The 25,104-nt window shown below is 42.8% G+C and overlaps 1 protein-coding gene across 3 annotated transcripts in view; it reads left to right on the plus strand.

Annotated features, from left to right (window-relative positions):
* The first annotated feature begins 4,393 nt into the window (after window positions 1–4,393).
* Window positions 4,394–25,104, plus strand: part of MTR (5-methyltetrahydrofolate-homocysteine methyltransferase) — a 102,987-nt gene continuing 82,276 nt past the window's right edge. The window contains exons 1-6 of one of the 3 annotated variants that reach the window (XM_037037350.1): window positions 4,394–4,585; window positions 9,362–9,576; window positions 13,463–13,552; window positions 15,169–15,238; window positions 17,136–17,228; window positions 18,622–18,728. In XM_037037350.1, the coding sequence (XP_036893245.1) occupies window positions 4,552–4,585; window positions 9,362–9,576; window positions 13,463–13,552; window positions 15,169–15,238; window positions 17,136–17,228; window positions 18,622–18,728 (609 nt within the window). In that variant the 5' untranslated portion in view covers window positions 4,394–4,551. Of the gene's footprint in view, window positions 4,586–4,620; window positions 4,945–9,361; window positions 9,577–13,462; window positions 13,553–15,168; window positions 15,239–17,135; window positions 17,229–18,621; window positions 18,729–25,104 lie in introns of those variants that run through there. The other 2 variants (XM_037037351.1, XM_037037352.1) reach the window with 2 other exon arrangements.

Below are 25,104 nucleotides of genomic sequence, written 5' to 3' on the forward strand. Positions count from 1 at the left end.
TTGTGGAGAAAAGAATTTGTTCTCAGTGAACTAGTTCCAATTTAAACATTATTTCTGTTTTGGTTCCATGTTTATGATGTAAATTTGCAGGATTCAAAGACAAGACTTTAAAAAGTGTTTGTCAAAACATTTTCTCCTTCTTGTTCTTCTACCTCATTATTAAAGTAAGATAGATTAGCAGTCAGCAAATTTAGCCCTCAGTTCAACACCTGAAGCTCATTAAGTACCACATTCCTGTTTATGAAACAAAAATAATTTGCTGTATTCTTAGGCAAAACTGAAAAACAAACAAATGAAAAAGCCCATAAACACAAAATACTCCACACTTTGGATTTTCTAAAAAAGTTTAAAAGTAATCCTTACAATTAAATCCACAAATATTGTTTCCTGAATACTGATATTCATGGTATTTGGAATTAAATGTCTATTTAACTCATAAGTTACTGTGTTAGGCTCTGGGATCGGGCTGTTGGGGTCCCCACTCCATTGCTCTCAGGTTGTATGAACAATGGAATACTTTTTTCTTGCTTAATTTCTGCCTCCGAAATATGGACGAGGACATGAATCCTGTTTTATAAAATGAAGATTAAATAAGAGATTGCAATAAGACATTAAGTGTTCAACATTTGATACCTGGTATTATTATGAAATTAGATAAACCCATTTTTGCATTTCCTTTCAGTCAAGGGATGTCTATATTCAGGTGCTGATGTAATTAACCAGATCAAAGGTGAATGATCTTTTGGTAATCAAGAATGCCTGGGGGCTCTGGCCAGTGCTCAGGTGGTTAGCATGTCTCCTCCACACGCCAAGGTTATGGGTTTGACTCCTTGTCAGGGTGTTGTGGACCACTCTGACTGGTTTCAGGAATTGTAACTGTACCCCCCATGGCTAAGGATGAGTGAGTGACTCTGGAATTCAAGCTACAGGAGACAAAGCTTGTCTCTGGTAGCAAATGCTGCCTCAGTTTCCTCCCTGCCCCCAAAGCATGGTGGGAAGTCAATGACCTGTAAGACCCCTCACAGTGAAGGGCAACCTAAGCCAGACATGATCACTTGGGAGGTCATCATGGAAGAACTTGGGGGCTGCAACAAAGAGCGAGCAATAGATCCTTGCCCTCCCGGCTATGTGACATAGCCCGAGTCCCCATGCCCTCTGGGAGAAGTGCTTCCTGGCTCTAATCCCCTTAAGCCTGAATACCTGATGGGGAGGGGTGCAGTCCCTTGCCTTGCCCAGAGGGAGAAATCTGGCATCACAAAGAATTCCTCAAAACCCTGTGAAACCTGCTCTGCTAAGAGTGCTTTCATTCATATGTTAAGGGTCTGAGCAGGAGACCCTAAAGTTTCTGCCAACTACCTTCCAGACAGACTGACTCAGACTAAGCCCTCAGATTTCTTTGAAATGTTATCTACTGTTTGATCCTTGTAGCCCTGTATTCCTGTGTATTACAACCCAATAAAAGCCCCTGGAGGAAGGGGCTCGGGGCCCTTCCCTTCTGAGGGATCAGTCACCTCTCTTCCCCAAGCAGATCATGTCTTCACAGTGTTTACTTTCATCTGTGGCGGATGGGGGGACTTATGGGAAAAGTTGCCCCCCACATCAGGGCACATACAAGAATCAACCACTGAATGCATAAATAGGTGGAACAACAAACTGCTGTTTCTCCCTCTCTCCCTCTCAAACCAATTTTAAAAACAAGGATGTTTGGGAGTCAGTGGAGCAGATGGCACGATCCTTCCAGGTGTCGTGTCCTACAAAGAGAGAGAGTAATTCGCTCAGTGCAGAAGAGGGAGCAAGGCCTCCTGGGGTTGTTGGTGACAAAGTAACTGCAAAGTTCCTTTACATTCATTTTTACTACCTTGTACTGTTGTCAAATATATATCCCACAGACTCAACACACTCAGCTCATTTAGTACAATTCATGTGGGTAATCACAACATGACTTTGGGTGGGTGGGTCTAAGTCTTGAGATTATGAAAGGATTTTAGAAAAGGAGGTGGTGGGCTCAGCTTTGTGGCAAAGTCAAGGGTCTTCTGGGAAAAGCCAGCGGTCACCCCGATGGGCCCCAGAAGCAGAAATGCCTGTTCCAGAACTGACACAGGTAATATTCTTAGGACTAGTAGGATACAAAAGCAGCCTAATGGGTTTAACATTCATAACCAAGCCCACAGAACAGCAAGTAAAGCTGGAATGCCAGTTTACTACTGGCCATAACAACAGTGGGATAGTGAGGTTTGCTGATCAGTGAAGACAAATCCACTGGGAAAGAAGCCACAAACCACCGAGAATGAAGTCTTATCTCTTCCCAATGGGTTTATGTGGGAGGAGCTGAACGAGGGTGAGGGTGAAGGTTGCTGTGGGGCACCGGCTAGCCAAACAAGATGGTAGACGCTCTTCTACAGAGAGCAAGGAGGTTTTGCTTCTGTGTTCCCACTCCATCCACAGATACATTTTTTCCTAGGGCTACTATCACACGGTACCACAAAATGGGTGGCTTGAAACAACAAAAATGTATTGCCTCACAGTTTTGGAAACTAGAAGTCCAAATTCAAGGTGTCAGCAGGGCCATGCTCCCTTGGAAACCTACAGGGGAGAATCCTTTCTCATCTCTTGTAGCTTCTGATGTTTGCCGGCAATCTGTGGGTTCCTTGGTTTGCGGGTGCATGACACCAGTCTCTGCCTTTGCTGTCACGTGGTTGTTTCTTCCCGTGTCTCTCCTTTTCATATAAGGGTACCAGTCACATTGGACTAAAGGTCCTGTCTACTGCCGTAGGATCTCATCTTAACTAATTACATCTACAATAACCTCATTTCCAATTAAGTTTATGTTGGAAGTGCTGGGGTTTAGGACTACAACATACTGTTTTGGGGGAACATGATTCAACCCATAACAGAATTATTGGGACTCATTTAAGTTGTGAATTTGTGTACTAGTAGGCACCCACTGCTCCTTTAGGCACTATGTATTGCTTTAACCTTATTACCATTTTATGACTGAGAAAAATACTGGATTTGGTCAGTTTTAGCCAAGAAGTAAACTTCTGATGACCTTCTGAAAACAAAGACTGATTCACAGTTTCTGGAATTTCTGCTAGGATAAGCTGCCTGAAGGATTATTTTTTCAAGAGACAAATCAAAAAAACTTTGTGAGATTAATGAGAACTTAAAAATGGCCCTTAAAATCAGGGTCTTCAGTTATTAAGGGACATCTCATTCATCCTACACTGTTGTTTCATTTTCTCTCACTACTTACTCTGCCTTCCCCTGACACCCCCCAGGCATGACCATCTTTGCTAAGAATGCTACTCATAGTATTACTGTTAGTTTTGTAGACTATTGAAATATAATTACATACAGAATAAGAATGGCATGCAAACTTGTACTTAATTTCATCTCAATTTTATTTTTTTCTAGATTGGTTTTTCCTCCCATCTACCCTGCTCAGCCTCAGTGCTGTCCTGTATTTTCAAATTCTCTCAAGTGCTGAGTGGTGCTCTCCTCCCAGCTGGAATGGCCTTGCCCAGCACACACTGTCCTTCTAGGCCAGAGATTGTCCTCTGGTGTGCGGAGACAATTTTCACATGAAATACCTGACTACTTAGTCAGGGGGACCTGCCCTCTTTTCCCTTAGATTTTCAAATTTAAAAAATGACAACAGCCAAGAAAGACAATAGCTATCCAGTGTGAATGAATCAAAAGTATTCAGATTCACTTACTGATCTGAGAAAAATTATACCTACTTTTGTCAGATCAGTAAAAAAATATATTTTTGGGTGTGCCACAGAATTTTAGTAATTGGTTTATGTGCCATGAGATGAAAAAGGTTGAAAATCACTGCTTTAGACCCAGCTTCTTCCCGGAGGCTTCCCCTAACACTCCGGGGTCCTGCAGCTGTCTTAGCACACTGTAGGCACACTTTTATCTACTTTCCTGCTCAATTATCAGTCTTATCTAGGTCCTGAGTTCCTCTGAGGCGGAGGTGGTGGTCTCTGCATTCCAAGGCCCACACACGGTAAGAGCAAATAAACGTTTACTGCGGGTTAGAGGCCGTTAGCATGCATCTCACGCAGCCACAGGCAATACCGCGCCGCGACTAGGGCCTAGTCGTCTATGGAACAACACACCCTGTGCTGAGTCAGCGTCGGCCTCCACCCCAGCGGCCATGTGGCCGCAGTTGTGGAGGCAGGACCACACGACCTTCTCCCCGGCCCTCCTCGACCGACTACATCTCCCAGAGAACTCTGGAGCGAGCCTCAGGCGATTGCTCAGGCGACAGCCAATCGGAGGGCGGAGAGCTCGCACACACCAATCACAGCCCCAGGGCGGAGCTCCGCGCGGAGGCTCGTTGGCGGCAGAAACTCTGTGCGGCTTGAGGTGTCTTAGCCCTGCGGACCGAGGGCTTGGCCCGGCCTCAGTCCACGTCGTGCAAGCCGTGGTCCTCAGGTCCTCCCCGCGGCCTGCCCTGCGCTGGCCGGCGCCGCTCTCAGCCGTTTGCCGTGGAGACTTCCCCGCTGCGCCCCGCGCCTGAGGAGGAGCTGCAGACGCGGCGGCATGTCCCCCCCGCAGCAGGAGCGCATGCCCTCGGGTAACACTCTGTGTGGCCTCGCGTGCCGTGCTTTCCGACTCAGGCTGTGCGCTCCCAGACGCCTGGTGGTGCTCTCACACCCTCTTACGCCTCGCAAGTTTCTCGCGAGTAGACGGGCGGCCCCTGTGGGCGCCCGGAGTACCCATGTGTCTGGCCGCTCCTTTCTCCGCGGACACCCCGTCCCTCCCCTGCCAGCATCCAGTCCCGCCCGCGGCATCCAGTTCCTGCTCCCCAGCACCCGTCCCTCCCAGCCGGCACTTCCAGTCCCTGCCCGCGGGCATCTCTTCCTCCCCCGGCAAACCGGCTGTCACATCCTGAACACACCTGTTTTCTTGGGGCGACACACTGCTAACGTCCGAGTAAGAACTTTGCGTTTTGACAGCCGATTTCAGAGGGCAGTTTTGCCTGACTTTATGTTCTCATTCGGCAGGTAGTTACTGAGCACCTCCTGTGCTCAGCCAAAGAGAGTTCAGGTGCTGAGGGCAGGGGAGGAAACCCAGAGGCCTGTTTAAACAATACTGAGTGTTTATTTTGCACTCCGGAGACTGAGCAGTCGTTCTTCAAATAACAGCCACGCTGGATCACTATTAAAACACATTATCAGGAGCTCAGCAGGTGGTGATGGGGAGTAAAGACCTCAGGTGACTCTGACTTCGTCCCTGTGGGATCACCACCTGGAAAAACACTAGCCTGTACTGAGTATGATTTCCACTCTACGGGAAGGACAGCTGTGGGTCTCCGCGGTCATGCTGGTTGGAGCCCGTGCAGATACCTCCACTGAGTGTAGGCGCGAGGTGGGACGTGCAGCGACAAGGAACTGTAATGGGGGCAGAGCAGCAGGGCCCTCATCAGTGGGACAGGGACGGAGCAACGCCTTATCCCTCCGGCCGGCTAGTAAGGCCTGTACCTCTTAAAGGGTATCATATAGCTATTTGAATCCTGTCTCTAATTTGGGACTTCTGACTGTTCCCTCCCTGTTTAATTAGAAAGGAAATACGTGCTTTCTTTTTGGCAGGGATGCCTCGGTTCAGTGGGTGACTGCGGCACCAAACAGCAATACCGGGTTCACGGAAAAGATACCGGGGGAGTCTGCTCCAAGGCATGCACACTGTTCCGGACGTAACCGGCTGAGTCCTGATAGGGTTTGTGTAGGGTTTGGGTCGTGGTTCTTCCAGGAAGAGACGTTTCCCTGACCTCTGGCCTCGACTGACTTGTGAGAGGGTTCTGTGCGGTTAGAAGCCCCTGGAAGATAATCCCCTGGCCAAGGATAAGCACAGACACTTACTTTCAACCAACACATCTTATGCTAAGGATAAGTAAGGATGTGGGAACACGTAGAAGCAGTGGGCTTTTGAAGGACCTCAGTTGCAGAGGAGTTTTATATTCTGTCCGTGCAATTCCTGTTTATACTTGGTTTGTTAGGTTTCCCTTTTATGTATTTGCTGTTCCATAAGTAGCCTGTTTCAAATATGTCCAGGTATTTGTGTGTTTCTCTGGACTCTAGTTTGTGTATATATGTATTTTTAGCCTATGTAAATAGTATCATGGTAGTTAACCATTGTTGACTTCGTCACTCAGTATTTCAGCCTTGCCGCACAGCATCACAGTGGTCTGTCTGGTTACCACCGCATTTTATTCTGCGTGGGTGTCCACCCCATTCACTTCGCCCGTCCCAGCCAAGGTTGTCTCCATCTTGCCATTCCAGCAGTTACCCTGTTAGGTCGTTAGGTGGTCTCTGTGGGTCTGTGAGAGTTTGAGAAATACACCCAGAGTGAGATTGCTTGGTTTTCTGCATTCTTAATTTTACTGTCTGCCAGGTTGCTCTCCAGAATGGCTTGTCTGTGTGCCAGCGCGCGTACTTGAGGCATCAGATTTTCTTTGGCATTATCCAATCTTGTAATTATTGCCCATTTGTAACTTGGATGTGAATTGTTGTTGTGCTGTTTTAATTCACATTTCTCTGGTAGTTCATTAGTTTGAGTATCGCTTCATCTACTCCTTGGTTATTATAGTTTTCCCCTCCCTTCCTTGCCTATTCATATCTTTGGCCCATTTTTCTATTTGATTTCTTATTGATTTGTAGAAATTCCTTTTGTACGTTATAAATGTTAGTCCTTTGCAATTGTAGATATTGCAAAATGTTTCTCCAGTTCATAATCTATCTGTTTTGTTTGTGGTGAGTTTCTTTTAAAATTTTTAAAATTTTATTTTTTAATTACAGTTTAGACTCAATATTATTTTGTATTAGTTTCAGATGTACAAGGCAGTGGTTAGATAATCATGTTTAGTGGTCGCTGGCCTCTTTGGCACTAGGGACTGGTTTCATGGAAGACAATTTTTCCGTGGACTGGGCGGAAGGGGTAGTTTGGGGATGATTGCAGCACGCATTACATTCAAGCTCACCTCCTGCTGTTTGGTCCAGTTCCTAACAGGCCCAGAGGCTGGGGACCCCTGATATACTTTATAAAGTGTCCTCCCCCAATATTTCTAGTACCTACCTGGCACCATGCTTAGTTATTACAATATTACTGACTCTGTGCTTTGTGCTGTACTGTACATCCCTGTGACTATGTTGTAACTACCAATTTGTACTTCTTAATACCTTTGCCTTTTTACCCAGACCCTTAATCCTGCCTGTCACCTGGCAACCATCAATCTGATCTCTGTATCTATGAGTCTGTTTCTGTTTTGTTTGTTCATTTATTTTATTCTTTAAATCCTACATATAAGTGAAATCATCTGGCATTTGCCTTTCTCTGACTGACTCATTTCACTTAGCACAAGTACCCTCATGGTCCATCTATGCTGTCAAAAATGGTGTGGTTTCATTTTTTTATGGCCACTGTAGATTATGTTCAATAGCCTTTTTTATCCACTGTGGTGAATTTCATTTAATAGAAATTCTTAGTTTGTATGTAATCAAATTCATTTTTTAAAAACATTACAGGTTGAACTTTTTGAGTTGTAAGAAGTCTTTGTCTTTTCTAAGTAATGCAAATTTTCTGTATTGTAGATTACTTATTTTATGATAGGGGTTCATTATATATTATAATATTTGGTGGGCCTAGTAACCTCTTCCTATTTTTTCAAAAGTAGCTCTTTATGGGCTTTTAGCCTTTCACATAAGTAATAGAATAAGTTTGTCAAATTTTCCATAAAAATCAGATGTTTTGTTTAGAATAAAAAAACCTTTGATCTCTCACATGTATGATGACTCTTAACAAGATCTTGGAATTTGTATGTGTGGGGACAGGGCTTTTTTAATGGTAAATAGTGAACTGTCTTAAAGTATGAGAACAGTTTATATTTCTGGTTGAAAAGTAAATACAGTGCGGTCCCAATGGAAAAATGCTTAGACTTTTTAAGAAAATTAGGAGCAGAGTCACACTCCACTGTCGGATTTGCAGTGAGTAGAAAATGCCAAATACCCATGAGGTGGACTAGGATGGGGGAAGGTGTGGCAGTTTCCTTACGCCAGTCTCTCCTTTCTGACTAGCGTGTGCACTTACTCAGTGCGGGAGATAGAAGAACAGAGAAATGTAACTAATATGGTATCAATTGACCATTTTGCTGAAGCCAAAGGACATATTTCATTGTGAAAAATACTGCATTTTTTCCATAGAAAGTTTAGATACTTTTTAAATTAAATTACAAGTATACAACCTAATCCTCCCACATTCACACCCTGTTCCCCAACCAGTCCAATGAATCAGTCACCCACTTAGGCTCACATAATCTCATTTCAGGGTAGATTGCAGCTATAGTCCTTTTTTTTAAAAAAAGATTTTATTTATTTATTTTTAGAGAGGGAAAGGAAAGAGAGAAAGAGAGGGAGAGAAACATGGAACAGTTGCGTCTTGCACACCACCAACTGGGGTCCCAGCCCACAACCCAGGCATGTGCCCTGATAGGGAATTGAACCGGCAGCCTTTTGGTTCACAGGCTGGCATTCAAATCTCTAAGGCACACCAGCCAGGGCTATATTCTTTTAAAAAGAAAGGAATTCAGTTGGGCATACAAGTTAAAGTTTTTGAATTTTTTCATTCCCCACTTGAAACTCTGCATTTTATTTTTTTCACTGAGTATTGCCTTCTGTCTGCCAGACTAATGTTCATTTCCTCACTTGCAAACATGCCATTCCTGCCTTCTGTCCCAGCATGAATAGGACTGAGAGCTTGCAGGTTTATGTGTTGTTTTTTTCATGGCCCACTGGACTTTTATGAGGTTGGCCACAAAGCTCGTTAGGACATAGAGCTGAGACATCCCGGGGTGTTCGCCAGTTATTTCATAGGTGGAGCAGAGGGGTGTGAAGCTCTTAGTTCTGGCAGTAGGTGGAGAAGTCTGTCAAAGCTCACAATTAAATGGAGTTTGGAATTACTGATCATTTTCAATTATCCCGGTTAAATCTCCCTATGAAGGGAGCATGTGCACAGAATTAACAGTGGCAGAGTCAGCCCTGAAGGCGGCTCAGCAGCTTGGCTGGCCTTGCATCAGTTGGCTCATTGCTGCCCTTTCCTCCTCTCTGGAGCAGTAACTGCAGCCTGCTTTAACATCTGTTTGGTGCTTCACTGGTGATTTGTGTGATGTATAATCTTGGCATTGTAACAGCTTAATGAAAACATTTTTGCGCAGCAATTTTCTAATGTGGAGCTATGAGCATATCTTTTATGAGGCCTATTAACTCTATTGTGAATGGATATACATTACCTAAACTCCCTCTCCACACAGCATTTTCCCCTTTCATTTTTTAAAGTCAAATTTGCACTTTCTTTAAAGCAGGCATGAAGAAAACCCTGCAGGATGAGATTGAAGCCATCCTGCAGGAGAGGATCATGGTGATGGATGGAGGGATGGGGACCATGATCCAGCAGCACAGGCTCAGTGAAGAAGACTTCCGAGGTCAGGAGTTTCAGCACCACACCCGGCCACTGAAAGGCAACAACGACATTCTAAGTATAACTCAACCTGAGGTCATTTATCAAATCCATAAGGTAAAGTGTCACCAAGTGCTTGTTTATATTTTCAATCTGTCGTTCTTCACACCGTTTCGTGTACTGAGGGCAGAACTCTGGGCTGAGTGCTCTGGAGGGTTCAGAAGAAAGAGGTGCTTTGTTCAGAAGCAGGTGTTGGGCACCAAGTAGAAGTCATGCACTGTGTTGAGCATTCAGGGTAAGGACATGAGGAACGTAGGTTTTCTGCCTTTGAGGTGTTTCACCTCGAGTGAAAAAACCCACAAAATCCTGGACAAATTAGTTTTCACATCCACTATATTACTTAAGTCACCAAAACAGCCTTGATGAAACACAACGAAAGGTAGTTGTTATTTTCAGTTTTTAGATTTGGAAACAGGATCACAGAGGTTAAATAACTTGCCTGATGGGATAGGACAGAGGTTTACTGAGCTGAAATCCCATATTCTTTCATTCTGTTGTTTTTGTCTCCATAATATGCCTAGCCAATGTAAAAGAGATGAGGAGCAAGTAGCTGGGTATTGCTATACTTTTGAAGTTTTAAAATAAACATAGAACAGAGTTGTTTCATAGGTGATCATAGAAATTTCATAGAATTATGACTAGAAGAGATAGGTGATTTAATCCGTTTCCCTGGTCTGCAATCAGTGAGAAGGACAAAGCTTATTTATTATTTAAGTGAGAAGATTTTATTTTCTGGAGCCTTACTGTTATTATAGGTGTTTCAGACTTTTCTTAAGGGGAAAAAATTACCTAAACAAATCACTGGGTGGTTAAGTGATTCATGGAGTGGAAGGGATCATTTTACTGGACATTCAAAACTGTGTTCTAAGCAAGATTCACAATAGTTTTCCATTGAAGAAAAGCTAAGAATGCCTTTTCTTTGATTATAAAGGGAATTGTAGGTAGTGGAAGATTTCAAATTGGTCTTTGAAGAAGTTTGGTTCTGCAGAAAGAATAGTAATTCAGTTTTTCTGCTAGGTCTTGAAAATGTATAGTCAATTCTCATAAAAGTTCCAGTGCATTGAGACTGGGCATGTCATTGGGGGTATGAATTGCTTGGAGTGGTTACAAAACTCAGTTCTCCTAGTAGAGCTGGTGAGTTACACAAATACCGTGCCGTGTGGCTGCGTTCTTGTGGATTATCACTAGTGTCTAAGTTCCTAAGGGTAGCAATTCATGCCTGTGTTTCAGTCCTGAATAGCTACTGCCTAGAACAGTATCATGCATGGGGTTAGTGCTCAGTAGGCATTTGTCAAAGGAACAAATCCTGTCCTGTGTACTAGACAGGCCTCTAGACAGAACAACAAGATTCCCAGGATAGTTACATGAAGCAAAAATGGCTACAATCCAATAAGGTCTATCTAGCTATCTCATTCCTGGGAACGTATTTACTGACTGGAGTCTTTGAATGTAGACACCATGTCATGTTAAGAGCAGAAAAAGGCTGGGTTATTTTCACACTTAGTTATTTCTAGTGAAATTAATGACTGTGGATCAGATCCTCTGATATTTAAGTTTAATGGACTCTCTGTTATATGTGTAGTATAAGTACCTGACATTAAGCTTTTGATTACAGAGGCGTCTGTCTATTTTAAAGATATTTACCTCAAACAAGCACGTTGGCAGGTGTATAACACAGTTGCTGCCTAAACAATTAGATAAGGAACTCGGCCACTTTCACCTTTGAAATTCCCCTTTAAGAAAGCTGTGGGTAATCTACATAACTGACCGCTTGAGTGACAGTGCTCTTCCCTTTATGCCCCCTAATTCCCACTCTTATGTTTTAAATTTGCCGGGAAAGATCAAACTTGGAAAACCCTAGAGCCCCAACTTTGACCTTAGTAAAGGCTGAACTCCAGGTTCACGTGTGCTCACTTGCTCACATACACCTACCCCATGCCGCCTTGCTGTGTGGCCCCAGCAGTGCCTGCATTGTCCTGGAGTGCTGAACAATAAATCCTGCTTTGTGCAAGGCTCCCTGATGCTTGGTGTTGAAGTGCATCTGGCGGTCACAGCCACAGGCATTACTAGCCAGGCGCCTTGGATGTAGACCAGGACCGATGTGTGAAACCCTATTTCAAACATCTGTTAGTCCCTATAAGGGTCGTCTTTAATGTTCTCCTTTAATTTTGATGGCCTTCTTCAGGAGAAAACAGGAGCAGAGGAACTTCGCAGCTTGCCCCAGACCACACATTCCCTGAGTCCATGAGAATAGGATTGGCCTGGGGGTGTCCTCTGCAGAGCCCATGAGTGGGGCAGTGCCCGAGGAAAGGTGGAGAGAGAGGGCGACTAGCTAGAGGCAGCGCCTTTGAACTTTTTGTTATGGAAATCTTCACATCTGTGGGAATTGAGAAATATTTTTTTCTCTAATTTTAAAGATAGTATGTATTCACTGTTTTAAAAAAAGTAGGCTTAGTGCTCACTTCCACAGCACGTATTGAAAAAAAACAACAAAACAAAACAGGTCTAGGTAGATAATATAGAAAAGCATAAAAGAGAAAATAAAAACCACTTGTCATATCAATACCAAGAGATAACTACCATTCACATACTTTATTTTATATTTCAATCTAGTTTTCTGTATTTGGATTTTAAAAATTAAATTGTGACTCCATCCTATTCTAAGATTTTCATTTTTTACTTATATACCATGAGCATTAAATGTTCCAAAAATGGTTTTAATAACTTCATATTAATCTATTCTATGTATACATCATCTGTTACTTAACTAATCTGCTTATTCCTAGACATTAAGAAATTTTTCTTGCTCTTTTTTTAAAAATTAAATTTTAATTGATTCTCATAAAACCCACAGATAAGAATAAATTCCTTTTAAAGTTCTATTTTCCAAACTTCTATTTTTTTGCCAAGACAACCACTCATGTTAGTTGACATATATCTTTCCAGATGACTTTGTGGTGTACTTTACATAAGTATATGTGTGTACAGATATGTGTGTGTATGTGTATACATATATATCTAGGGAACTCACATACAGTTTTTGTATGTGTGTATATATGAAAGATGTCCTTTACATATCAGTCAATCTTGTTTTCCTATTCAGCAGTACGTTGGAGATCTTTTCGTGTTAGTATATGTAGATATACACAATGTTTTTTAGCTACCACATGGCATGTAATAAAATAGCATGTAATGTTACAGTGTATTTAGCTGTTTCTTTACTGATAGACATTTAAGAAGTTTGTGACTTATAAATGTGTGAATCTTGGTTTTCACTGCCCATCTCTTCTGCAAAGAGTTTTATCAGCTAGAAGGGACTAGGTTCACTCACTCTGGGAAAATCTGGGAGGTTGAGAGATCCCAGAGTGCCCATCGGGTGGAAGCTGAGAAGAAAGGCTTTAAACAGGGAGAGAGGAGAGCATTAGGCCCTCGAGCTCCTGGTGGGAGTGCCGGCCTGCTGCAGAGGGACAGGGAGAGGTGGGCGGGACTGCGGGGTCAGCTTCGAGGCCTAGAGACAGTTGGGTTCTCGGTGGGGCCAGCGTGCAGTGAAGCGGTGGGAGGGCGGGGAGGGGACTGCAGTCTGTCGCCTGCCATCCTGTGCTGGACACTGATGTGTTACTGTGTGTCGTCATGCAGCCCCCCTGTGAAGTAGGATTTGGGTTCTTTCAAATGAGGATACCGAAACTAAGAGAGTCTAGGGAACTTGACTCAGTTCAGGGACCTTAGTGCGTGAACTTGTCTGAATTCAAGGGCTGTGTTTATTTACACCATGTGCCTTCCTATGAAAGTCTTACATCTGTGTGCATCTCTACCCTCCAAGGCAGTGCTGTGTGCTTAGTGAGTGGTCAGAGGCTGCTTGGGGGTGATGGTGATGAAAAGGCATACTTATTGTTGGGGGAGACGGATTCTAAGACTCAGCATTGACAGTACTGTCTCGTTGCAGAATTACTTGCTGGCTGGGGCAGATATCATTGAAACAAACACTTTCAGCAGCACTAGTGTTGCCCAAGCTGACTATGGCCTGGAACACTTGGTAAGCCTTGCATCTCCCCTCATAACTAAGATGTTCAGGAAGCATGTACCACATTGCTAGTTGCTGATGAGAAGACCACCTGAAGCACATGCCTGGTTATCTGTTGTTTGTGCTCAGACAGGGAAATGGTTTGACCCTCTTCTGCTTGTGAATATAGCAGCCCATTTATTTTTCCAGCTGGCTCCTTTTATGGGTGAGTAATAATCAAATAGAAATGATGCTTATTACACAGTGATTATTGATAAAAGCATAGTGACTGGCTGTGTGCATTGTTTTGTGAGGCCTTCTTAAGTATTGCATGGTAAATTTGATTTCCTTTTTAAAAAAATATGGCAAAATACCTGTAACATAAAATTTACCTTCCTAACCATTTTTAAGCATAAGTTGAGTGGCATTAAGTACATTCAGTTGGTGACACCATCACCAACATTCATCCACAGAGCTCTTTTTCATCTTGCAGAGCTGAAACTGTCTCCATAGAACGCTCACTGCCCGTTTCCCTTCCCCAGGCCCTGGCACCCGCCATTCTCCTCTCAGTCTCTGAATCTGACTCCTCTAGTTCCTCATCTGAGTGTAATAGGAGATCATGTGCCTTTTGTGTATCATGGAAAAATTAGTGATTTTTGCCACTTTAGTAGTTGCCACTAAACTGCAGTTAGTGATTGCAGTTATTTTTGTGTTATTTTAGTGTAAGAGTTGGCAAACATTGTCTGTAAAGGGCCAGGTAATAAATATTTTGGGCTTTGTTGGCTACATGCAGCCTCTGTTGCAGCCCACTCCACCCTGTCGATGGGGCACAAAAGCTGTCCCAGAAGATGTGTAAGTGATGGGCTTACTTGTGTTGTGATAAAGCTTTATTTACAAAATTGTCAGCAGGCTAGATTTGCCCTAGGAGCCATAGTTTGATACCCCCCAATTTTAGGATGATACGGTTTCTTAACACACAGATATGAGGATCCAAGGCACAGAGGGTCTTTTAATTAGGTGGAATCTTGAAGATCACAAGTCTAGGGCTTCCTAACTTGGCTTGTGGAAGCCCTTCAAGAGGCCTTCAAACCTCTTTGAATTGTAGGCAGTACTTTGTGTATGTGTGCATACTTGCTTCTATTTCCTAGTAAGTGGGTTCATGGGCCTTTACCGAATTCCAAGAGGGTAATAATCTACAGAAAGTTCAGAATCATTGATTACAACCATTGTTTGGTGAAGGAAGTCAGGGCCTGAAGAAGTTGCCATGGGAACTGCCTGGCTGGCAGTGACAAAGCTGGTCTTATAAAGCCTGTGCTTTTTCCATCACTATTATTTTTTCTAAATCTCAGAATATTTGACTACATTATCATATTCTGAGACATGCCAGATGTCCAGAGATTGTTCTTTTGCCACCTCAATTATGGTTTTGGGGAAGAACCTAAAAGCATTTCCTCAAGACTTTTGTCTTTCCTGTTGCTGTTGAGGCTGGGGCAGCTGACAGGCCTTCTTGGCCAAGATTTCATTCAGACATCGGATTAATTTGCTTTCCATTTCCTATTGAATGATACTGGGTTTTAGAAGGTCATGAGTTCCTTATTTAACATGTGGAGGCAAAGAAGGGTGAGCTAACATTTGTAGTTCTACCTTAGGTCTACCGGATGAACCAGTGCTCTGCGCGAGTGGCCAGAAAAGCAGCCGAGGAGATAACTCTCCAGACAGGTAAGGAACATTGTTCTTCCTTTTTTTCTTTTTAGATTTAAAAAAAATATGTATTTATTTATCTTTAGAGGGGAAGGGAAGGAGAGAAGGAGAGAAGTCTCAGTGTATGGTTGCCTCTCGTGAGTCCCCTGCTGGGAACTGGCCTGCAACCCAGGCATGTGCCCTGACTGGGAATCGAACCGCTATCATGTGGTTCACAGGCCCGCGCTCAATCCACTGAGCTATGCCAGCCAGGGCAGATTTTTTTTTTTTTTTTTAAATTTAGAGGAGAAGGGAGGGAGAAAGAGAGGGAGAGACACATTGATGGGTTGCCTCTCACATGCACTCCAGTGGGGGACCTGGCCTGTGACCCAGGCATGTGCCCTGATGTCAACTATTTAATTTGCAGGGCAATGACCAACCAACTGAGCCACACTAGCCAGGGCTCTCCCTTTTATAGAGATGATTTCTTGGAAATTTTCAGCTGTAATATGCTGTCCTTATTGCACTTTTCTCTTTAATAATCATTGGCTTTCCAGCAACCCTGCAAACACTGTGTTGAACTTATTTGCAGGTTACCTCTCTGCAATTTCATAGTCAAGCATTCACTGCCTCTCTGGATTGACTGTCCCTGTGGGCCTTGGGCTCAGGGTTTATTCTGTGTTTACTCTGCTGCTAGCACCATGGCTCCTTGTACGTTACAGCTAAAAAGTTTTTTCTCCCGTTGGAAGCATACCATAAGGTTATTAATGCAACAGCTGACTGTTTTGGTCATTTGGGTTATTATTCAGGTATTTGATCTTACCCTTTAAAGCTTTTCCCATCCCTGTGGTTGGCTTGTCTAGGTAAAGAGATACCATCTTTGGAACATTTTCCACTCCATACCACTAGTGTCCTTGAAGGCTCTGTGTAGCGCACAGCAGAGTTTGTCAGTAGATTCAGTCTTGTAGGAACTTGGAAAGTGGCTCCCTAAAATAACCAGCCTCCTGGCTGGCTGCCGCAAGAACACTTGGGAAGCAGCTGGTGGGGAGGCTTTGAGGGAGGGAAAGGAGTAGAAAAGTATGTAGAGTTCTTTAAGACTTGAAAATGTGAAATTACTGCCAACAGGAAAGATGAAAGAAAAGTGTTGGAAAGTTAGACTCAGCATACTAATGAATGAAGGCGGGTCAATTTACAGGAACTCTGTTTCTGCCCTGGCTGGTGTGGCTCAGTGGATTGAGTGCTGGCCTTGAATGGAAAGGAACAGTATTTCTGAGAGAGAATGTTTAAATCCGTGGAGATGTGTAGACTGTTACCCCAGCAGAGCTGCAGGTCAGAGGATGTTCAGCCAGCAAAAGCTGGGAAAGAGAAGGATATTTTTCTTATTTCCACATTATTGTTCAGCTTTGGAGAAGATAAGGAATGTTTGGGCATGTAACCTGTTGAATGCTACTGCAAGGAGCCTTTGCAGAACCCATGTTAATTCAGGACCTTCAAGAACAGCGAGAGAGAATTTGTCCAAACATGATTATGGTGTTAGAAAAGAATTACTTATGGAAACACTTGGAAGCCAGACATGTGAGAATTCAGAGCTTTTGAGATTGGCTTGGTGGTAATATGTGCACATGCCCTGTATTCATCGTTTCCCCAGTGGGGTCCAGAGCAGCCCTGGGATCAAACGTGTATTTATAGTAAAATCGATAAACCGGCCCTCTAAGTGGGAGAAAGACGATAAATAAGCCTCTTGTTAGTTCAAGAGAGGTCAAGGTTTGTGGTCAAATGAAATAAGAAGAAAGTTTGGGTTTTTACACCTTTTGGATTTCAGAGTTTTGGACAAAGGATTAGAGACCTATATCCTAGGGAAATCTTATAACTTACTGCTTCACAATGAAAACCTTGAGCTATTCAGAGATTTCATGCTTGCTTTTCTTTCCCACAGGGATTAAGAGGTTTGTGGCAGGAGCTCTGGGTCCAACTAATAAGACACTGTCTGTGTCCCCCTCTGTGGAGAGACCGGACTACAGGAACATCAGTGAGTGCTCGTCATGTGTGGTCATTGATCTGGACCAAGTGCTGCTGTTTCAGTGACCTCTGAATCTGCGTGATGAGACCGATGAAGGAGTGTCCCAGAGTCTGTGGAATGTAGCATACATCTAAAGAAAAAGTTAGCTGGTGTTTGTTTTGAGCCTGCTTACAAATGTACATGGTGGTGTGTTAGTTATTTTTTTGTCAGCTGTGGAAATAAAACCAATCAAAAATAAAGGTTTAAACTGACAAATTGAGAAATTATGGACACCAGACCTGGGTGTGTTAGAGAACGACCTCCATTTTATTTATAATAATGCAGTCCAAACTGTATAAACATACCAGTACTATAAAAGTTATAAACTATTATATAGAAGCATATTTGCATTGAGATTTTACCAAAACAAATCTAAAAAGCTAAGTCAATTGCTTAAGCATCAGACTATAAAAAATGATTGAATTTTCAGAGCTGAATAGTAAGATACTATGTATGGTCATGGATTTTGTGTAGATGACAAGTTCAGGAAGCTGTGGTTTCTATTGGTTACATTGGTTTTTGGTCACAGAACTTCCCATGCAGTGATTTCCACTTTGTCTGCACATTGTTCATGCTCCCACTCCCGTGGGCTAGGCGTGACAGTGAGGTCGCGATCTCCCTGATTCTGCGCTGTGTAAGATGAGGTTCACTTGACGTGCTCTTCAGGCTTCTCTGCCAAGTACCTGAGCATTTTCTCTTTTGGTTGAAAAGTGAAATGGGGAGAGGGATGACCCCTCAGATGGCAATAGACAACTCAGCATGTTTCTAATAAAGACTTTGCCTGCAAGTGACGGAACACTTTTCTTTGAGGCGGAAATTGCCCAGGAGGCAGGTTTGTTCTCTGGCAGAGATGGGGTCGGAGGGCAGGAGCCAAGTCCACAGGACTGAGCCTTTTGCCCCGGGGAGCAAGAGGATGGGACTCGCCCTGCGATGAGTCTGAGTCAGTGTGACAGGTTTCTGTAGTTCCTCCTCATACTCCTCCCTGTGAACTGATTCAAACTGTCCCTGGAAAGGATGGTCTCTCCTAAAGATATCCGCAGCTGGTACAGGGCTCAGGAAATCCGGAGCTTCCCATTCACTCGCTCTACCTCTGCCCACACACGGGAAGTGCAGGCTTCGTGCAGGTGTTTGGGGGCGACTGTGTTCGGTGACTGGTTTAACTTCCATCTTTGTTCCACTGCCATGTTTCTGTATTTTGTTTCTTAACAGAAGGTGGCATTGCCCTTAAACTGTGCGTTATAAACCAGCACTGTGTAGTTCACAGGTGCCAGGCCTGAACTCAGTGTGTCCTGGCCATTCAGAGGATCTTGATGATTGATGTACATACTGGATGATTGATGTACAAAAATTTTCTTTTTTGCAGCTTTTGATGAGCTTGTTGATGCGTACAAAGAGCAGGCCCGAGGGCTTCTAGACGGCGGGGTGGATATCTTGCTCATTGAAACTGTTTTTGATACTGCCAATGCCAAGGTGAGTTAAGGGAGGAAAAGGGACAGGGCTGGGGTTGGGGAGCTGTGGTGAATCCCCTCTGTAGTGAGAAGACAGTAAGAGCCATTAATGAAGTTAAATGAAATTCCTCTGTTGCATTTTATTCTCAACTCTTAACTGAAGCCAGTAGAACAGGAAAAAAAAAACTTCAAAAGGTTTTCTTTTAACTTTTAGAAAAGGTTTATTATTTTAAATTACAAAAGTATATTTTTTCATGTATAGACACTGTATATACATATATGCATAGGTAATAAATGTATACACATGGTTCTAAATTCAAGGGATGACACGTAAATGTATGCAGTGAAAACTAACACCCTCCCACTTCCTGTTCCCTGGGGACAGCTACTCTCACCTCAGTGGAAGTCCTGATGGGCATTCTGTGCAGGTCTCCGCTCACGCGCGCGCGTGTGTGTGTGTGTACACAGGTATATAAGTGTATGCAGTCAAAAGGAACTGGCCTAATATGCGTGTTTTTTATTTGTTCACTTGTTTAATTTTCAGTTACAGTTGACATACATTATTAGTTTCAGGTGTACAACACAACACAGTGATTAGACATTTATATAACTTTCTTTTTTAAAAAAATGTATTTTATTGATTATGCCATTACAGTTGTCCCATTCCCCCCTTCACACCCCTCTACCCTGCACACCCCTCCCCCACCATTCCTCCCTTTCATTCACATCCATGTGTCACAAGTTCTTTAGATTCTGTCTTTCCCCTACTATCCTTGCCCTTCCCCCTGTCTATTTTCTACCTACCATCTATGCTACTTATTCTCTGTACCTTCTTCCGCCTTCTCCTCTTCACACTCCCCTGTTGCTAACCCTCCATGTGATCTTCATTTCTATGTTTCTGCTCCCAATCTAGCTATCTTAGTTTGCTTTTGTTTTAGGTGTGGTTGTTAATAACTGTGAGTTTCCTGTCCTTTCACTGTTCATATTTTTTATCTTCTTTTTCTTAGATAAGTCCCTTTAACATTTCATACAATAAGGGCTTGGTGATGATGAACTCCTTGAATTTGACCTTACCTGAGAAGTGCTTTACTTGCCCTTCCATTCTAAATGAAAGCTTTGCTGGATAGAGCAATTATGGCTGTAGGTCTTTGGATTTCATGACTTGGAATACTTCTTTCCAGCCCCTTCTTGCCTGTAAGGTCTCTTTTGAGAAATCCTCTGACAGTCTGATGGGAACTCCTTTGTAGGTGACTGTCCCCTTATCTCTTGCTGCTTCTAGAATTCTCTCCTTCATTTCAATCTTGGCTAATGTAATTATGATGTGCCTTGGTGTGTCCCTTCTTGGGTCCAACTTTTTTGGGACTCTCTGAGCTTCCTGGATTTCCTGGAAGTCTATTTCCTTTGCCAGACTGGGGAAGTTCTCCTTTATTATTTGTTCAAATAAGTTTTCCATTTGTGGTTGTTCCTCTTCCTCTTCTGGTACCCCTATAATTTGGATGTTGGAATGTTTAAAGATGTCCTGGAGATTCCTAAGCCTCTCCTCATTTTTTTGAAGTCTTGTCTCTTCATTCTTTTCTGTTTCTTTCTTTCTTCATTCTGGTCCACTCCCTTGACTTGAGTCCCAGTTTCCTTTCCATCACTATTGGTTTCCTGTGCATTTCCCTTCATTTCAATCAGTTTAGTCTTCATATATTCTTCTAATTTGTGGCTAAAATCAGTCATTTCTGTGAGCATCCTGATCACCAGTGTTTTGAACTGTGCATCTGAAAGGCTGGCTATTTCTTGGTCACTTAGAATTATAGGTTCTGGGGCTTTGAGCGGTTCTTGAGTCATAATGTTTGGTTTGTTCATACCTGTTATGTATGAGAGTCGGAGCCTTAGGTTTTCAACAGGGCTGGGTGACTCAGTTGCTGGGTTGTGATGCTGTATGTGGGGGCGGGGTCAGAGAGGGAAAAAAATGGCGCTTTGCTCTGTTCCGCTCTCTCTCAGATTTCTGTCCCCTCTGCGGCTTCCCACAAGCAAATTGGGCCCCTCTGGTGCTGGTTCTCGGGTATGTGGGCCTGTGTACTCTCCAGGACCCTGTGGGTCTCTCCAACAAACTCTCTGTGAGCCTGAGAGCCTCTCCCAGCCCCTCGACCCTGAGAAAGTCTTTCCAGTTGGTGCTTTCAGGCTCTAATTGCCATCTCTGGGGCCCTAGCCTGAGCGGTCTGTCTCACTGTTTGCTCCTTTCCTTGGTTTATCTGCGTGTGAATGTGTGACCACAGTCAGCCAGCCGCCCTGCGCCCTCACTGTGTCCGCCCATCGCCACCCCATGCCTGGGATCCACCAACCGCCTCTGCCTCCGCTCCTGGGACCGAATGGTCTTTCCAGCCCAACCCTGCTCCGCCGCTGACTCTGCCCCTCTTACCGGCTGAGTGGTTTGTTGTTGTTGGATTTCCGTACAGTTCAATTTTCACTGTTTTGGCTGTGTTTTTGTTTCTAAAACTTAGCTGTCTTTAAATTTAGTTGTGGGAGGGGGCACAGTGTTTCCACCTATGCCTCCATCTTGGCCGAAAGTCCATTTATATAACTTTCAAAGGGATCCCTTCTGTAAATCTTGCACCCACCTGGCACTGTAGGTGTTTGTGACAATATTACTGACTATATTCCCTATGCTGCACTTTACATCCCTGCGACTGTATTATAACTGCCAATTGGTATTTCTTCATTCCTTTACCGTTTTCACTTAACCCACAACTCTTTTCCATCTGGTAACCAGCAATTTATACATACGATTTTTTGGACAGTGTATCTAAAGAATAAACTTCTACAAGTAAAATTGCCAGGTCAGAGGGTTTGTTTGTTGTTAACTCTGATCTTTAGTGTCAGATCAGCCTCCTTCGATGTGTGCTCGTTCAAACCCCCGCCAGCAGCCAGTGCACAGCATGCTGGTCCCCTCACGCCTTGCTGACACCACCTAGTGTTACACTTTTTAAAAAAGATTTTATTTATTTATCTTTAGAGAGGAAGCGAAGGAGAGAGGGAGAGAAATACCAATGTATAGTTGCCTCTGGTGTGTCCCCTGCCGGGGACTGGCCTGAAACCCAGGCATGTGCCCTGACTGGGAATCGAACCGCGATCCTTTGGTTTGCAGGCCTGAGCTCAATCCACTGAGCTACACCAGCGAGGGCATGTTACACTTTTTGATCTTTTCCAGTTTGATAGATGAAAAATGCTTCCTCACTGCAGTTTCATTTGTCTTCTTCTGACTGTAAATGAAATAGAGTATCTTTTGTTTTAATCCTCACCTGAGGATATAATTGTTGATTTTAGAGAGAATGGAAGGAGAGAGGGAGGGAGAGAGAGACAGAGAGACAGAGAGTCAGAGAGAAAAATAAGTGTGTGAGGGAAACATTTATTGGTTGCCTTCTGTACATGTTCCAGTTGGGGATAGAACCCACAATATAGATATGTGCGCTGACGAGGGCTTGAACCTGCAACCTTTTTTGGTGTATGGGACAACACCCCAACAAATTCAGCCACCTGACCCAGGCAGATAAAGCATCTTTTTAAAGTTTTACAACCATTTATATTTTTTGTCCTGAGATTTGTGTCTTGTGCTTTATTTTCTGTTGGACTTCTGGTCTTTTTTTTTTTTTTGAGTCTTTCCCTAAGGAAATTATCCCTATTAGTGATGAGTAGCAAATATTGTCTCCAGTTTGGTGTTTGACTTTTGACTTCTTATGTGGTTGTGATAGTGATACAGTTGTAGTGTTTTTTATTTCTTTGATTTAGTTTTTAAATGGTGCAAGAAAATTTTATAGATTTTGAAAAATTTTCTATAGATATAGAAAAATTTATAGATTTTAAAAAATGTTCTATAGATATAGAAAATTTTCTATAGATATAGAAAAATTTTGGTTTATAGATTCTGATTTATCTGGTGGCGGGGAATTATATTTGCAACGTCACTTGCCATTCTGAGATAAGGATAAAAAATGGTCTCTTTTTATCACTAGTACTTTACATTTCATCAAATGTTTAATTGTTGTGAAATAAGACCATCGAGTCAGAATTTTTTATAATGACTATTCTGTAACTATGAATTTATGCTTTAAAAAAAGATTTTATTTATTTATTTTTGGGGGGGGTGGGAAGAAGAGATGGAGAGAAACATGTGCAAGATCCATTGGCTTCCTCTCACACACTCCCACCTAGGCACCTGGCCCACAGTCCAGCCATGTGCCCTGACAGGAATCGAACCTGTGACCTTCCAGGTCACAGACTGGTGCTCAATCCACTGAGCCACACCAGACAGGGCTGTTTTGTTTCTTAGATTCTACAGATAAGTGAAGTCATTTATCATTTGCATTTCCCTCTCTGACTTATTTCACTCTCTAAGTCCATCCTGTTTTTACAGATAGCATGATGTCGTTTTTTTATGGCTGAGTCATATTCCATTGCATATCTGAACCACTGGTTCTTCATCCATCCATCGGTTGATGGACACTTAGGTTGCTTCCATATCTTGGCTATTGTAAGTCATGCTGCAGTGAACATATGGGTTCATATGTCTTTTCAGTTTAGTATTTTGGGTTCCTTCAGAAAATACCCAGAAGTAGAATTTCTGGGTCCTTCTTTGTCCCTTGTTACAGCCTTTGTTTTAAAGTCTGTTTTGTCTGATATAAGTATTGCTACTGCAGCTTTTATTGTTTTTTTCATTTCCATTTTCATGAAGTGTCTTTTTTCATCTCTTCACTTTCAGTCTCTGTGTGTCTTTCAAATGAAAGTGAGTCTCTGGTAGATAGCATATGTAAGGGTCTTGTTTTGTTCATTTATTTTCCATGTGTTTTTTGACTGGAGCCTTTAATCCATTTGCATTTAAAGCAGTTGTTGGTAGATATATTATTATAGACATTTTATTCATATTTTAATTTTTTTCCTTCTTGAAGAAGTCCATTTAACATTTCTTGTAATACTAATTTGGAGATGATAAACTCCTTTAGCTTTTTCTTGTCTGAGAAGCTATTTATCTGGTTTTTGATTCTGAGTGATAGCTCTGCTGGAGTAGAGTAATCATGGTTATGAGTCCCTGCTTTTCATCACTTGAATACTTCTTGCCAGGCCCTTCTGGCCTGCAAGGCTTCTATTGAGAAATCAGCTGATAGTCTTATGGGAGTCCCCTTGTAGGTAACTAACTGCTTTTCTCTTGCTGCTTTTAAGGTTTTCTCATCGTCTTTTTCTTTGGCATTTTAATCATGATGTGTCTTGATGTGGGCCTCTTTGGGTTCATCTTATTTGGAACTCTGTGCTTCCTGGGCTTGTGTGTCTTATTTCCTTTGCCAGGCTAGGGAGGTTTGGGTCATTATTTTTTCACATTAGTTTTTTAAAATAAAGATTTGTTTACTTATTTATTTTTAGACAGAAGGGAAGGGAGGGAGAGAAACGTCAATGTGTGGTTGCCTCTTATGCGCTCCTATTGGGGACCTAGCCTACAGCCTAGACATATGCCCTGGCTGGGAATCGAACTGGCAACCCTTTGCTTCCCTGTCTGGTGCTCAATCCACTGAGACATACCAGCCAGGACCCATTCTTTTATTTTCTGATGAGAGGAATCATGTGGAATATCACCCACATTGTCTAAATTCAGGAGTGCATCGGTCTAATCTATTCTAATAATCTATTCTAATAATCTGTCTGCTGATGCCACACCACTGTGCTATTATTTACAGGACAGCATTATGCCACGATACATAGTGTTATAATTACAGTGTGTCCGAGTAACTGGTAGGCTGGCAGGTTTTTCATTAAACTCATCTTTTCTTCCCACGACTTTTCTTGCTATTCTTTCTATGTTCATTTTCTGTAAGATCTTAAGGATCAATTTGTCTAGTTCTAAAAAGAGAAATTCAGATTTTTTTCCAATGGGGAAAAAAAATCCCACCACCACAGTGAAGGTATGCATAATTACAGGTTGCATTCTTTTTTTAAAATATATTTTATTGATTATACCATTATATTTGTTCTATTCCCCCCTTCATTCCCCTCCCCCTGCACACCCCCTCCCCCCATTCCCCCCTTTAGTTTATGACCACATGTCTCAAGTTCTTTAGATTCTGTATTTCCCATACTATTCTTGCCCTCCCCCGTATCTATTTTCTACCTACCATCTATGCTATTTTCTGTACCTTCTCCCCTCTTCTCCTCCTCCCACTCCCCTGTTGCTAACCCTCCATGTGTTCTTCATTTCTATGGTTCCACTCCTGATCTAGCTGTCCTCTTGGTTTGCTTTTGGTTTAGGTGTGGTTGTTGATAACTGTGAGTTTGCTGTCCTTTCACTGTTCATATTTTTTATCTTCTTTTTCTTAGATAAGTCCCTTTAACATTTCATATAATAAGGGCTTGGTGATGATGAACTC

This window comes from Sturnira hondurensis, unplaced genomic scaffold (assembly GCF_014824575.4).
Source record: "Sturnira hondurensis isolate 20B ecotype Veracruz unplaced genomic scaffold, ASM1482457v3 Scaffold0022977, whole genome shotgun sequence".
Lineage (NCBI taxonomy): Eukaryota > Metazoa > Chordata > Mammalia > Chiroptera > Phyllostomidae > Sturnira > Sturnira hondurensis.